Source organism: Balearica regulorum, chromosome 1 (genome assembly GCF_011004875.1).
Source record: "Balearica regulorum gibbericeps isolate bBalReg1 chromosome 1, bBalReg1.pri, whole genome shotgun sequence".
Taxonomy (NCBI): domain Eukaryota; kingdom Metazoa; phylum Chordata; class Aves; order Gruiformes; family Gruidae; genus Balearica; species Balearica regulorum.
The window spans coordinates 172,399,820-172,416,489 of record NC_046184.1 but is presented as its reverse complement, the minus strand read 5'-3'; the positions used below and the strand labels follow the sequence as shown (position 1 = coordinate 172,416,489).

The 16,670-nt window shown below is 36.0% G+C and overlaps 1 protein-coding gene across 21 annotated transcripts in view; it reads right to left on the bottom strand.

Moving 5' to 3' along the window:
- Positions 1-16,670, bottom strand: part of MYCBP2 (MYC binding protein 2) — a 204,093-nt gene that overhangs the window by 33,301 nt on the left and 154,122 nt on the right. For all 21 annotated transcript variants that reach the window (XM_075741636.1, XM_075741638.1, XM_075741639.1 and 18 more), the window contains 6 exons: positions 6,114-7,760; positions 4,966-5,135; positions 3,922-4,166; positions 3,058-3,225; positions 1,208-1,365; positions 612-811 (listed from right to left, as the gene is read on the bottom strand). In XM_075741636.1, coding sequence (XP_075597751.1) covers positions 612-811; positions 1,208-1,365; positions 3,058-3,225; positions 3,922-4,166; positions 4,966-5,135; positions 6,114-7,760 — 2,588 coding nt within the window. The remainder of the gene's footprint in view (positions 1-611; positions 812-1,207; positions 1,366-3,057; positions 3,226-3,921; positions 4,167-4,965; positions 5,136-6,113; positions 7,761-16,670) is intronic.

The following is a 16,670-nucleotide window of genomic DNA, read 5'->3' as shown; positions in this document are numbered from 1 at the left end:
ACATTTTCCCACATAACAAATACCTGAAAAATACCCACGCTGTATACAAGTTCAGCAGAAACTTTACTGAAGCTTAGCTGAAATAATAAAAAAAAAGGCCTCTTGCAGTTTTTATTGAAGCAATTGAACTTTAATGGGTCTTTTGGTTGCTCATTCACTATCTATATAACAAATCCCATAGCATTCACCCATCTCAGAAGGAAGTTGTGAAATATCTAGATATAATCAGCACCAAAACAATTCTAAAGAAAGAATTCTCAGTCCAAGATTTGAAAAAAGAATGGCAAGCAAGACCAGGAAAATGCTGAGCAAATGAGGAGAAACTAATATTTGTATAATTGATTTTTGCAGCCTTAATAATATTCTTTTATCAGAGATTTTCTACACAACTGATATACTATTGAAGAAGGTTTATAGGCAATACTTTTGTATTCATAATTTTTAGAGTTCATAATACCATTAAGTGAACTTTTAGAATGGGTTTACTGACATTTGTTAGCACATGACAATTTTTTTTAAAAAATCTGTATAAAAATTATTTAAAAAAATTTGGAGTCAGAATTTACAAATGTCTTATTTTAATCATACAAGATCCATTAATATATTAATACCTCCATGGCAAAGACTCGGCAAGCGGATTTCCGTAAGGCCTGTTTCATTGCTATTTCGAGTCCTTCCAGATCATGATGCTGGATTACAAATGCCAATACTGGCCACTGGAAATTTCTCTCTCCTTTGGAAAGAGAGCTGTGGGCGGAGATTAACCGAGAAAGTTCAGGAGATGGATGTCTCAGGAGAGAGGACCCCACTTCTATTCAAAAGCATAAAAACATGCATACATTAGATTCTTTGTGCATTTTAATTTTATAGCCACAGTAAAAATAAAAAGCAATAGAGTAATTTTAGAATTGATATCTTTGGGTTTTTTTTCTATGAGAAAAATGCATTAATAAAAGCAAAGTGGAAAAATGATGCTTCAACCAAGAAAGAAAATATCACTCTAAGCACAAAAGATACACCACGAATTTTCTTAAGCTAATCCTGTGAAGATTAACAAATAGCTAATGTCTATTAATAAACAGAAATAAAAGTCATTACATGTATTTATAAAAAAATTGTATTTGTCTACAGTTTCCAAGAAGAACTGCAAATCTAATGCCGTATCCTTGAATATTTTTTTTAACGTTTCCGAAGTCTATGCCCTTACCTGCATCTCCACTGTTGACTCGTCTCCTAGGGATTGCTTTTACACGTGCTGGCAAAATTGAGTGCTGTTTGTCATATTCTGATGCAACAACAGAATATGATCTTTGAAAGACTGTACGCTTTGCAAGATCTGTATCTGTTATTGGACTGGTTTCCAAACTACAAAGAAATCGGTGAAGTTACAGACTCATCAATGAATATATAGAGTATACTTGAATTACACATAAATATTAAATAAAGACACATGCATTTCATAATGACAATGCTACTACTGCATGAAAGTTTGTCTTATGTACCTAATAACTCTTTAAATGCTGGAAAAGAAGCAACACGTATTATAATTAGACATGATGAGAAAGCATGCAAGTGCTTTATAAACAAATGTAATGATGCACATGGTAAGTTCCAAGAATTTAGGTATTTTTAAGAGAGAATACAAACATTCAGATCATGCCTGAATTGAAGTTTCAGCCCAAATTTGCCCTGAGAATGCATGTGAAAACATCTATGGAGTGAATTTTTAATATGCAAGCCAGCTGAAATTTAGAACTTCATGTGAAGTAAAAGTTTCTATCATCATTAGCCTTAAAGTGAATTTTCAATTGCTACGGCTATGCCTCTGACATGTTTTACTCCTTACCTTCAGTGGACTTCTTACAGTCTGCAGAAGAACTCCCAGCTTATGGTGTCCCTATAGGCCTCAGGAGACCATGGTTGTCCATAGTTTTATTAAAGGAATATACCAATTTGATGCACTCTTAAGGAGTTTTGTTAGAAACGGTCTATTTCTGAAAAGACTACATTGTGTATTGTAGCATTCCAATAAACTATTTTTGCAGTCAGTATAAAATATAACAGACTGAAATAAAAACAGGTTAAAAGCAAGTTTTCTCATCATTACATCCTCTTTATTGTATGAGGAATCACTGTTTGACATCTAAAACCACCAAGCATCTAAGTTGATTCCAGACTATTATTAAGTAACAGTAAGAGCCTTTTTTTCCCTGGCAAAACCAAAAAGTCTGTAATTGTTTGAATTTGATCATAGTAAGCTCAATGAGATAAGAAACTGGCTTATTCTGACAGAAACCATCCAGCGCTCTTGGTCCTAGATAGCATTAAGTTGTCACTTCTTCTGTGGCATTTTAACTTCCCACAGAAAGAAGCAGCAACACTTGCTTTGAAAAATCTAAGGTATTGAAATTCCTTCCTGTTCAAACTTCCCTTTATAATGAAATCCTGAAAGGAAGATAACAGCTACTTCCTTTCAAAAAAGGCTGTTAATCTGCACTGCAGTCAGTTGTGTAAAGGAACAGGAATACAGGGGAAAAAAATGCTACATTTTCAAGGAGCTCATAACAGCTATGGTCCTTGGACCATTGCTCTTTAGATCAGTTCTGGAGACCCTGGAAAACTCTATTTGTTTCTACGGGGAAATAAGCAGTCCTAGAGGAAGGACTATTGATAAATTTCCCTGAGGTATGCTGAAAGTCCTTACAATTTCTGAGCAAACTTTTTCATATTTAGGTTGTAAAACCAAGACCTTTCGAGAGAGAAGCAATTGGTTTGCATTACAGTTAAAAGTTTCAAATCTGATTTGCAAACTTGCATTGCTAGCGGTTGAATATATGCCTGATGTGCTATGATTAACTGAAGATTTTTTTTGACTACAGCTTCAGAAGCTTTTGCTTTTTTCCTGCCATTCTGCCACTGCAGAGATTGATCTGAGCTGATCTGATACTTTAGCTACTTAACTACAGCAATGTTTTATCTTTTTTTTTTTTTTTAAAAATTGGTGGTGTGCTAATGCTTTAGCATTTGTACGTAGTACCTAGAATTACAAGCAAGTACCTTGGAGGCATAGATTTCATGTTACTCTCTGGCTCTTCAAAGACATTAGGGCATGCATCAGGAGTAACCGAGATGTACGGCGCAGGTACTGAAGTTGAGCGCAGGTACCTCATCTCATCCTGGAAGAGGTTGTCATCCTGGTACCCAACAAAATTTTCATGATGATGCCTACATCAAATTAGATTTTTAAATTAGGATTAAGGATTACAAGTTCCTGAAACAGACATACACAAAAGTCCTTTGCCAATATATTTAGCCAGCCAATGCCACTCATTTACTCCTCACCTAATGCATTTAAGCTGGTTGTGACTTACAAGTGTTAGTGGAAAATATAATGGCATTTTCAACCAACAGCGAGTGGGCATCACCCTTTGTTATCTTTTAGTATTTTCATTAGGTGTTTCCATTATGTATTTTAGGCCCAAATGTCTATCCACCATAAACATAAGACACTACAGTGAAATCTACTTAGAAATACCAAGTAAGCACAAGCCGTCTTGTTTCCTTCTTACTATTTTTAACTGCAGAGAGAGAAAAGTAGCACATATGTCTGCTACTAACACACTAAGTCAAACTTTTCAGGAAATGCTAAATTCTTTGGACAGAAACTAAACTGTTGTTAAAAAGTATTTAGCATCCAAAAGCTACTCAGGGTATATTTAACACTTGGAGCAAACAGAATCTAAGAAATAAGATCACAGATCAACAAGATCACAGAAATAGAAGAGAAAGAACAAAGATCATAAAGAATTAGGAAAATACGTATTTTTCTACGTCAGTTTTAATTTAGTTTATGCGTACCTTTTTATCCAACGCTATAAATACAAGTATTAAAATCAATATTCTTAAGCTTCCTTTAATTACCTTGCTAAAGTCTGTAGATAGAGGCATGGCATTTTAATGGGAAAGTCTTCAGAAATTCCTTCTTTGACACTGGGAAGTTGAGATTGGAATGCTTTTGCAGGGTGATAGCAGAGGATACTGGGCTCAGCAGCACTACTCAGCGACAGTAAATACAGCGCGTTGGCTTTAATCACTTGATGCGCTTCCATAGTTGGCAAGGCACGCGGAGTCTTAACTTGCATTGGTTTTCTCCTAGATTGTTTAATCTAGAGATATTTGAAAAAGGTATATTTAAATTATACTTCATCACAGGAAAAGCTGACTATCAATTATACTGAAGTTGCTTGATGAAAAATTGCTTGTTGTAAAATGCTTTCTATTACAAAGTGGTACTTCTATTATTTTCATAGCTTTGCAACCTTTTAATAAACAGCTGAAAGTTTTGATGTTTTCCTTAGAATGAATTTTGTGTGCAAACCAAATTTAATTTCAAAAATGAAATTAAATTAGCATTGTTCTGCTTATCTTAAAACCTCAACATATTTGTATGCTTTAAGCAAGAATTTGAAATTGGTCATGGAGGACCACTGTAAGAACATCACCTTTTGTATTATTCCCATTAAAAATTCCTCCGGTTTGCCCTGTGTTTGGCGTCTGTATCCAGTGATCTGGATGATTAAGATCATTATAGAAACTATAAACATATAAAGTTAAATCAGTACTCATATTTCAGTAAACAAATAAAACAGAATTCAGAGTTAAATAAACTGACACATACTTTTAAAAAATTAGGTACTACATTCAATGGTGCAGTTGTATTGGGATTAAAAAATAAAATTACTTTACAAATTTGAAAACATTACCATCTGAAGGGATGAAATCTGGTCAGAAGTAATCAGCAAAGTTTCTATCTTATTATTTTAAATCTATCAATGGCCTAAGTGGACATTCCAAAATTCTGAAATTCCGAAGTTTTTTTAACTACCCCTACATTATTTTCAAGTTGTGAACACAGTACTATTAAGCAGATAGAGCGCTAAACATGTGAGAAACAGATGAAAATACCTTCTCTCTTGCTGCTGCTTGCTTTTCACGGAGATATTTTTCTCTGCATCGATCGCAAACCAAATACCAAGTGCTTCCTCCAATACCACCATCACCACAATTACCAGCCCATCCTCCACAAAAGTGCCCAATGCTATTATAACCTTGGCCACCTGCATACCGGCCACAACCTACATCAGGGAAAAAGATGAAAAAACAAAAGTTATTTCAAAAGAATGATTATTATTAGATGATTTATTACTGTAAAAGAGGGATGGAGATGGGGAAGGAACACATTTGTCTTTTCCTGGCCTAATTTTCTCCTTTTCTTTCTCTCTGAAGTGTTTAAAAAACAAGGTGCATGTCCACGTGTCCCACCAGTATACAAAGAATCCAAATGCACTGTGTTTTTCAAGTTTTTATTATGAACTCGTCCAAAGCAGGAACAGCTCCCTATTCAGGCAGCCAAGCGACGGTTAGGTCAGTATTACATGTTAGCCAACACGACCTATAATCTAACAAACACAAAAACCTACCCCCGTCTAATAAACCTTAAAAGGGAATGAAGTGCATTCCTATGCTGAATTCCTTTCCTTTCTCAGAAAGATTCAGGGCACTGATAACTGCTGAATAATAAGGCTCCTTAACTTTGCTTTAACTTTGCATACAGTGCTAAAACGAGGGCATAACAACATCAGCCTGAACTTCACTAACTGGCAAAATAACTAGTTATGTTTACAAGCTAGAAAAAAAAGAAACAATTTTGTCTCTAACAAGGCTACTTATTATTAGCTATATTGTAGCTAATCCCTTCTATTAGTGATCCCTTTTCTAAAGAAAACACAACTTGTGTATCTTTTGAACTCAGCTGACCAGCTAAGACAATGCATAGCTAGTACTGATACACCTCATTTTCCTAAAACTAAACAAACTCCTGAAAAAAATTCAGGGGCCCACATAAAGCTCAGATCCACAACTACTTAAAATTACTTACACAAGTGCATAAATAATTTGTGTGTCTTAAGATTTAGTTTCGCTTATATAGTGAATTGTGTTAAAATGCTAGGCAAGACAGCCTGACATATTTTCATAACAGTAACTAACACCAAAATGTGCGTGCAATGTATTTTACAGACGGACACAGGAATTAAAAAAATATGTAATCTTACCTGGATGAGCTTGTCTCATGTGGTAAGTCACAGGATATGGATGGGATTCTCCACACAACTCGCAGATGGTGTCTTTTTCAGGTCCTCCCACTGCAAGCTGGGCCATCTCACCAAAAAGATTCCCCCTTGGCCTAGTCTCAACCTTTTCTTTTTTCTTTTTCTCTTTTTTTGTTTTCTTGTTATCTTTGTCACTGTCCTTCTTCTTTAACACTGCACAAGAACCAGGACTTGGAAAAATCATGTTTTGGGAAGCTGCTTTAATAGTTGCTAAGGAAATATCTTCCCAGAAAGCTACCAAGTGCTGCAATGTTAATGGAAGAGGAGACTTGGATTTCATCGTGTGATGACTGGATGTATCAAAGGAGGTAGTTTCAGTTTTTCCATCCTCACACTTTTCATGCAGAGGTGGTTCTTTTAACATTGAGAGGACTTTGTTTTTATTGATGCTACCCATTTTAGATATATCTGGTCCATGAGGTGAGATGTTGAACATGTTAAGAGCAGATGATATTTCCAGCGAATGTCTATTTTTCAACTTGGTTTCTTTTTCCTCTGCAGGTTGTTGAGTAAGACTGTTTCGTATTGGTGCATGCTCTTTGGACAGTTCTGGATTAAACTTCAAAAAAGATGAACAAGCCATAGCATCATGAACTATTCCTTCATGCCAAAGAAACGCAGCAAATACAGCTCTAGCACATTCGGCAACAGAAGGTGACATTGCTTGCTTGGCAGGCTCTACAGGCTTGGAGCCATCTCCTTTGAAAAGGAAGCTGGATTTTTCTTTTTTGGGTCTTGTGTGCCTACCAGCACATTTACGGCTCACTTTTGGAGATGCTCTCATGTCTTGCTCGTCTTTCAGTGGTGCTTTTCCTATGCTGAAATGAACTTTATTAGAACCATCATCCAGACTTCTGAATTCTGTGTTGTCTTCACAGGTGCTATCTGTAATGCTGTTAGTCTTTAAAGTACTTGAAGTACATACTTCAACAACCTCACTGTGAAGATTTTCTTGTACAACATGAGGGGAAGGAGCTCTATTTTCAGTTTCTGTAACAGGTTTTCCATCTTTTGCAATAATTTTTGGTTTGGGTGAAGTGGACCTTCCCCTTAAGGGTTCTGTTAGTGGTACTTTCTTTTTGCGAAGGGTGTCTGGATCTAATGTGTACGAATCTGATTTGGATCGTTCTCGAGGAGGATCAAGCTTTGTTTTTACAGGGGATGAAGCTTTCTGAGGTAGAGTTTTGTCGTGGGGTGATGAGGATCGTGGAGAACTAGCACCGGATCTAACAGCTGTAAGTGTCTTTGTCTTTGGAGAAGATGACCGGGTTCCTGGCCCTGGAGATTCAGCTCTCAGACTGGTAGTAGTAGTTCTTCCATCCGTTTTTAGTGTTTGCAAAGTGTTATGGTTTGGAGACAAAGACCTGCTGTGAGAGTCTGACCGCAATTTTGCAGTATCCGATTTCAGCATAAGAGACTCACTGGCAGATAAACCTTCTGTATTCCTGGGTTTCTTCTGGTCAGCAGCAGCTCTATTCATTCGCACATCAAGCTTGGGTGACCTGCAGTCAGCTCTGTGTTTTGATGACATGTCTGATTTTCCTGCTGGAGAAATCGCTCTAGCAGCTCCTGTGAAATTCATTCGGTCACCTGTTTAGTATATTTTAGAATAAATTATTATGTTTTGACAGTGATACCTTTAATGATACAAAGCAAGGATTAAAGATCTGAACACAGGGTAAAATTCAAAGACATGCTTCTGTTCACATCAAAATGAAAGGAAATACAAAGGGAATTTTTTCTCCCTAGAATATTTCAATACATTTATTCTCCCAAAGATACAAACAAACAAGTGTTAGGAAATATCTACAGAGAAAACACTACTATGGAGGTATCAAAAGGCACAGTTCACTATTTTGAGAAAACACTAGTAAAGGAAGCAAAATTTACATCCTTAGGTAAAATCCAGGAGTTAACTAAGTTTACCACAGTTGCAACAGAAACCAAGGATTATTTATTTATTATCTCTATGAGTGTCAGCCTGACTGCAACAAGACACTTGCAGAAAGATCAAATACATTAACATTTATTTTCTTTAATGCTCTAAAGTCAGGAAACGTAGGAAGTAGATAAAGGCTATAAGGCAAATTAGGTGAGAGGCTTACAAACATGCTTAAAATGATTCACATCGATAATCTGAGTTATCCACCTTTTTAAGACCACACACTATCAATGTTCTGCTACCAGAACACAACCTACTAAAAAAAACCCCAAACCCTCACCTTTTTCAACAACTAAGCTAAACCATGAACTCTGGTCTATGATGTCCCTTTATTTTGATGTAGTAATTTATTACTCCTCTGCACATTGACTTCATACATGTATTAATCCACAAAACTATAAAAACTATTGGCAGCTTAATATAAATACACGCAAAACAAGTATATGCAGATAAGTGTATTAAGCAATCTGCTTCTAATAATTCTGTGAACACACCCAGTCCCTCTTGTAGAACTCTATTTTGAAAATTAAGACAAGCAATGCTGAAGTTACTGGCAGGCAATACAGCAGTTGTGAATTAAACATACCTGTCTCTCCACAAAGCATTACATTGCAAAGTCTTGAATGCATAGGTAAGTTGTTCTGATTTGAATGGTTTTCATTAGTTAAACATGAAGAAGTTTCTCTTGTACGGCTTGTAGAATTAGGTTACAGTACTTTGGATTATTTTGCTTTTCTAGACACTAGAAGGTTACTTCCATTGGTCTGGGTACTTTTTTTGGGAAACAACTATTTGTCAAAATATAAAGTTTCAGTTAATCAGACAATATTTGCAAATTTGGACCTTGATTTCTAAAGGGATCAGAGAGAATAGGTAGTCATCTTTCATCCAGTACCTCCAGCATTTACTTAGAAGGTGGGAAATCGGTGTTTACTTCCTGCTACATTATGGGATCTGAACCAACTTCTTCCAGATGACACCCATGAAGCCTTGTCCCTGTGCTAGAAAATATATAGAAGCACAGAGTGATCTCGGATTTTTTCCCTACTGTTAACTCTCACAATACAAAATCAAATGTATTATTTGGAGCAAAGTGTAGCAACTCAGATGTTTCCACAGGTTACAAACCATTTCTTATTATTTTGCTACCTCCATATTTAAGGACCTTATAATAAAAAAAACCCAGCAACAGGAAAAAATGAAGGTTACTTATATTAGAATATTGACAAGCTTGAAGGTTAGGGTACTGTCCTGGCTTCCCAGGACATGGTAGGAGTTCATACTTCTCCAGGCAGAGAAGAAATATTTTGTCTACATTCAGGAACGCTATTCCAAATGTAAACAGTAGAATATAATTAAAACATCTCAAAAGTCATCATAACCAATTTTGCGAGTCCAATCTGTCTTTATTCTTTTTTCTAATGAGTTCTATAATTATATTTTTTTTTTTGGGGGGGGGGGGGGAGGGGGAGAAGGAGGGGAAAGAGGAAGGGAAGAAATAGCATGGTGCGTCATGGTTTATAAAATGATTGTTCTTGCTAAAAGAAAGTTTCTTAAATATCAGTCCAAGCATTTTGTTCAGCTATTCACCAGTTCTACTGATGAGCTAATTCTGAGATGTCTTTGTGATATATGAATTCAGAAATGTAAATAATTATGTTGTACACACTTTTCCCAGAAACAAGCAAATAAAAAGACGAATTTAAGGTTTGCCAGATGAGAAACTACTCTAGATAGAACCTCTTACAGAATTCCTCATGAAGGAATAAATAGTGAAAGGACATCGATGTCTTCTTAGAGGGCATAAAACACTATAAACTATTCAGCAATGTATCAAATTCAAGGTATATGCATGACTACTGAATATCAAGCAAGAAAACATTCTAGAACAAAACTGCTTACGAAAGGCATAGCTTAACAGTAGCTTCCAGCAACAAAAAATATTTTATGTTTTTAAAAACAAAGGTTTAGATTTGTACATATACAGGTAAATAATCCTAATTAACGTTCTAGACTATCAGCACACATACAAAAAAATAATCCCCCAAATGAAAAACTGCATAATCATATTACAATCTGCTTTATCTGTAAACAAAAACCACTCAACATTTGTCGCTCTTTTTCTTCCATATTTCATTTGCCTATTGTTTGAAAACAGGTGTTATTAGATTAGATTAACAGTCACCTTTCTTTACAAAGCAGTAAGAGATAGCTAGATCACATATCACGAAGTTGCTGCAACTCAGGAAGGCAACACTGCATAGTTAGATCAAACGAGCTCCCAAATATCAAACTTGAATGTTTACTTTCGAAACAGCATTTTATTAAGCGAATGAAATGAAAATGAATGGAAGGAGAAAAAAAAAACAAAACCAACCCAAAACATTTTTGAATGCAAAATCTGAATAACCTTGCTATGTTGGCATGCATACCCACCCTTCAGTTTGTGAGAGAGAGATGAAATAGCAGAGGCAGGCCCAGCTACATCACTAGTTTTGTAAATACGCTCACGAGAAGCAAGGCAGCAGGATGGAGTTTCTACAGTGGAAAACAGTGGCACAGAAGCAGCACAGATTCAATGGAAAAAGCAGTAAAGATAAAAACAAGCATTTCAAATGATATGCATCTCCTTTGTTAAGTATTCTGAACTCATTGTTTAGACTCCTACCTTAGTTTTAAATGAGAAAGAGTTACTTCAAGATGTTTTCCCTGATCTAAATTTTAAAAGAATAAAAGATCTCCTGGGATTTCAGTATTAGTTTCTAGGATCTAAAAATGTAGTATGTGTAGACTAGCCAATGAGATTTATGGTTTATTATAAAAACCAGTATCTAGTTTTCAACTGAACTCTGGTTTTCAATGTGAACTTTTAATCTGTAAATTTAGAGATTTATTATTTGAAACTGCAATATGGCCTTTTAGATGATTAATTCTCACATTCTTTTGAGAAAATTACAGAACACATAGATGTTTGTGTTGGAAAGTCTCACTAATCACTGGACAGAATGAAGGAAAATATTTTAAACCCATCAAAATTGTTTTCAAATCTGAATGCACCTCAATAATGTAATGTTTTGAAAAACTTCATGTGGGTAGTGTGAACTTTAGTTTCTCACTACTACCAAGAGACATAACTAGCAGTAAAAGAGTTTCTATCAAACAGTATAGACATGAAAATAAATCTGTATCAACCCTTAAAAATAATTTTGCCTTAAGAAACAAAAAAGTTAAATTCTGATATAAGCTAAGATAATTTCAGTATAGAGTCTACTGACACCAAATGTGTTAGAAGTACAGCTCCAAATGAAATTTGGAGTGAGGTAACAGTAGGGACTTCTAGTTTCAAGTTTATCATTTTACTTTCCTCTAATGCTGTTTTTAATTCTAATTCCAATTCCTATTCCTTCCTTTAGAAAAAAAAAAAAAAGTCTAATTCTTGCAGCATTAATAAAGAGCTTGTGTATGTTAGAAGATACTCTGTTTTAAAGACCCTTTTGTACAAACGAAAGAAGACAAGTCTATTGAAAACAAGTGATTTCAATTCCTGCACTGCTTAAGACATCTTTTTGTCTGGTACTACATTTATTAACTTGAACACACAAATATAGTAAAAACCCCATCTTAAGCAATGACAAGGAGTCTATGGACTCTACAATGAGAAAGTGTTCACGCAGGCTTGAAGTAAGAATTTAATTCTTTAAAACAAGAAAATAATCTCTATTTTCTCAATGCAGTATTAGCATAAATTTAAGAACAGTATACCTACTTTGATGCCTACAAATGTTTTCAAGTGATCCAATACTAACTATATTACTTCTGAGTAGCAGGATGTCATTTCACCGATTTTTAAAGGCAAAAATGCAGAAAATCACATTAGAAAAACAAAATAGCAGTGGAGGAACAATGCTGTAAATAAAAGCCTAAAAATGTCAATTTGATATATTAGCATTCCAGTCTATGAATAATTAAATGAAAATCTTTACTAATCCCAATTTCACGTATGCACATTTTTGCTTCATTCTACGTCTAAGAATACTTACATTTTCTAATATTGTCATCTAGCTTATGTTGAACACTGTCCTGCTTCTCAATCATTTCAAAGGGACCGTGGGTGGAAGAGAACGAGTTTCCCACATCACCTCCTTGCTGCCTTGGCAAACAATGTGTGTCCACCCAGGATAAGTGGTCAGTCACAGAGACCAGCTTTTTGTTCAGGATTCTTTTTTTAATCAGCCCCAAAGACTAGAAAGACTTCAAAGACAGGTAGGCAAGCTCTGTCTCACATCATATTTGGAAGTGACAGCTTATCTTCAGTCACATTCTTTCCTTCAACACGGAAATAGCTCTAGCTTGAAAAGCTATGCAATATGGAGACATAAGAGGCAGTTCAAACCCTGTGGCAGGATGCGGTCTTCTAATAGCCATGCCTATTTCCTCTGAGGAAACAGAGGTAAGCCAATCCAGGAGGCATGACATACCACCTACTAGTCCACATTGGTCTTTTTTAAACTCTAAACCAGACTGACAAATGTCTCTGGAGAGTGGAGATAGGTTAAAGTTTCTTGTGAAATGCCACTGCTTTTCTGCATGACCATGAAGGAAAGCACTGACCTGCTTTTGCCCTTTTGCCTAAGCAATGGATGCCTCTTCAAAAAAGAACACATTCCTCTCTTGCTCACTGTTACTGACATGGAAGTTACAGTATGGCTCTTAGCTGAATTTCCTCAAGCACTGCAATCAGCATGTCTGTTTTCACATCCTGAAAATGCCAAATGGCATAGCGACAGTTGGACAAGGACTTTTTTTTTTCCTAAGAATATACTGAAGTCAACAAATGTTTGAATATTAAATATTAAAAAGGGAGAAAAATATTAGATACTGTTATAGTAGGGGAATGAGTGAGCCACTTTAAGTTTATTAATTGAAAGAAGTATTCCTGTGCCAGAAGGGTAGATAAAAATGCTTCTGTAATTTTATAATTTGTAACTACAATTTTTGAAGATGTGATAGGCCAAATTTATTTCTAAGATAAAGCTCGACACAATTTGTGCTCTTCCACCAAATTTTCCCATACCAGTCCCCCCAGGGATGGTTTTGGATTGACCTGGACAAATATATGCTTCATACATATCTTTGACTATCAAATCTGTAAAGCTTAGGGTATGAAACAATTTAACTTACTAGCTCAAATTTTCAGGAATGATGCTTCAGCAATACGCAGCATCTGAAAAAAACAGTTAAACCAATCCTCTCTGGCTGCTTTGCATGACAATTACGTCATTTCAGCACAATATGGAAGAGATCAGTGTGCTTGGTTAAGAGTATTCTCTCCCCTGATTTTACTGAAACACTACTGAGAAGGGTTACGTGCTCCATATGTGTGCTGGTCTTTTGTGCCCCCTCTACAGTTTAGGAAACATGGATAGAAGCACTGCAGGCAAAGCCAACGGTTCTAAATGCTCTGTAAGCAGCATCCAGAAAGGAAAGGAACAAAACCAAAAAGAAAGTGGTAGCACAATACTGATGGGATGTATCAAGGAACTCCTGACACTGTGGGACCATATGCTGGATTGCAGCTCTGCAGCACGAATTGGCAAGGAAGCAGTCTGACGGGACGCTACAACTGTTTTAAGAGCAGCTCAGCACTGCAGCTTCTGCCTGGACTAAGATGAGTGAGGAAGCAGTAGCTGTGCTGTGGAGCTGCTCAGTGAGCTGCCAGGGCTGCAGTGGAAGAGGGAGAATGTGACAAATGAGGCTAACAAGGCGGGTCCAAAGCCTCTTCAGCCTATAAATCTGTTCTTCATTTGCAAGAGCAACTCCAAGGTGAAGAAACATGGCACAAAGGCCTAACATCGGTGACTGCAGGGGCTCAATCTTCCCTCCCCAAGTTCAGAGTTCAACAGTCAATCGTGGAATTTTGATAATTGATGCTGGACAGCATGGCAAAATCCCATCTCCCTGACTTGTCATGTCTAAGGAGTTTTATGACCCAGCACACACTGCTGAAGGGTAAGAAACATGATCTTCCTTGACCCTCTAGGCTTCCACACGTCAGCTATACTCAGAATCCAAACAGAAATTTGAGTCTTCTGTGCTCTTCACAAAGTTCAGAGACAAATTATCAAGCCATCAGTAATAATCTTGCGGCTATGGGAGGTTGCAGTCCTGAGCAATCTGTTACTGATGATCTTAGAAACTTCTCAGAAGCAAGCATACTCAGGCTGGAGTAATTACAGACAGTTTTATTGAAATAATCAAGGAAGAAACATAGATAAACTCGTGCTCTTTCTGGAAAAAAATTCTTGCTAAGATTCCAAGTCAATATAGCTGTTGCTAAACTCCAAGTAGGTTATGCCATCTCTTTTAGTGTTTCTGTACTTTTAGCCGCATAAAAGACTGTTAAGAAATTAAAATACATAACAAGAACATCTTAATTTTGTCTGTCCCCATGAAAAAGAAAACAATCTCTCAGCTTTTTTCCCTTCTGTCACCATGCGTGAAAATTAACAAAGGAATTAAGTAGGACAGAACAATCAGCTGTTCGTAGAGCCATAGCACATAACACAAAACTGAGTAACATAGTTCCCCCTTCTTTTTTATACATTCCCTTCCGTAACAGATTATTTGACAAAACACACAGGACTCTTGTTAGTTTACCTATTTATGATGTGAAAAGAAGAACAGAGATACTTCTTATTATTTCAAGCATCATATCTGAGGAAGTGGTGGTCCAAAATTGTAATATTTCCACAAAGCAATAACCAGACACTGTATCAGAAGATAAAAGGTTGTGACAAGCCCTCTCCCTCTTCCCTAAATAAATTTGGAAACCAAACCAAACCCCAAAACCAGAAACCATTCCTCAAAAAGAACAGCTAGCTACAAACTCTTCTAAAGAAAAACTACAATCTGTCACTGGCACAAGTATGTTTTATAATCAGACCAACATTTTTTTTCCTGTTATAAAAACCTAAATTAAGGAAATAATTCTAGAGGACATTCAGCATGAGCCTAACTTTCCTCAGGTTCATGCTTCCACATAAAATTTCTCCCCAGGAAGACAGATACATGAGGAAGAACAGAAGATGTGCTAGACTAAACTATCTAGGCAGACTTTCAGTCAAAACTGGTATTTAGTATATAACCTCTGCAGGCATGGAAATCTAGTCTGGCACAACTTTTTTCAACCATTAAAACCATCAATTAGTCCCTTTAATATACAAGTTATTGACTAGAAACATTCATTTTAATTTTTAGATCTAACTTTACTGCAGGAAGCACTTAAGGATAGAGCACATAATTTGTAAGTAAAACTAAGCATGTCTAGGGCAAAAATCCAAGTGACTTGATATGGAGCCTTGGGATATGTTGTTTAATGGATTTAACCTTTAATTACATGATTGGTAACACAAAGCTATAAAGTGCTTTGGAAATAATGAATGAAAAATGCACACTTAAAAAGAGTTTCTGCTACAGTTCTATTAGAGCTGCATCAGTGTTGAACACGGATTAAAAACAACAGTGGAATTCAATCCAAATAGAACTTTTCTATCTAAATATTTTTATTGCATATATGCCTTGCTATTCTAATTAATCTTATATTGTAAATTAATCCATTACTTTCTAATATGTAAAGTTTCAAGAAATACAGTAATAACAGAATAATTGCTTAAAACAAAATGTTTAATTTAGAGAGTCTTATATAAGTTTCAAATACCTCTGATAATTTCCTTGACTATTAAATGAAAAAGTATATGAATATAGTCTTACAGGCCTCCCTGACAATATTCTGAATTTGGATGAACCTGTAAATCAAGGATTGACAAATTTGCAAAAGACTAGGGAAGTTCGAACAGGAAATTTTACCCCATGTGATTTTTGCCCTGCTGGAAGGACAACCAACCATATCGGTTGGGATCTTACACTAAGCTAAGATCCCAAATCAGACACAAACTTGAAATTATTTTCCAGTTTCATTATTATTTTATTTGGTAGGCTACCAGTGCACCCCCCATCTGACTAAAAAAGGCTTCCTTTTGAATCAGGGATCCTTATTAAAAGACAAACCATGGATGCTGCTCACTGAATACAGTTTATCTACATCTGTTGGATAGGCATATCGATTGAGCAAGATCTTGTTGGGCAGCTAACAAAAAAATGTTGACAGCTTTTCTTTCCATACAATAGAGATCTAAATGCTAAAGGACAAATCATCTGAAGTTTGACATAAGACAATGAGGGTTATTTTTGATGCACAGTTGAATAAGAAAGTCTGATTTTACTACTCTGAACAAGAGAGCTACAAGTGATAGCAAAGAATATACAATTGACAAATTCTCAATGATGGTGCACTGATGCCACTGGCAATCAGCTGTTTATCTGAGTAGGTTTTGGAATATTCTGCTTTCAGGACACTAGTTTAAGTCCAGCATAAGTACAGAAGATCACTGTCAGAATATTTCTGATAGTCTTTATAAAAGTGAATTAAGAGATTTTAATCTAGTTCTCACAGGAAGCACTTCACTGTCACTTCAATAAGCTGAGCTGGACAGATCCAG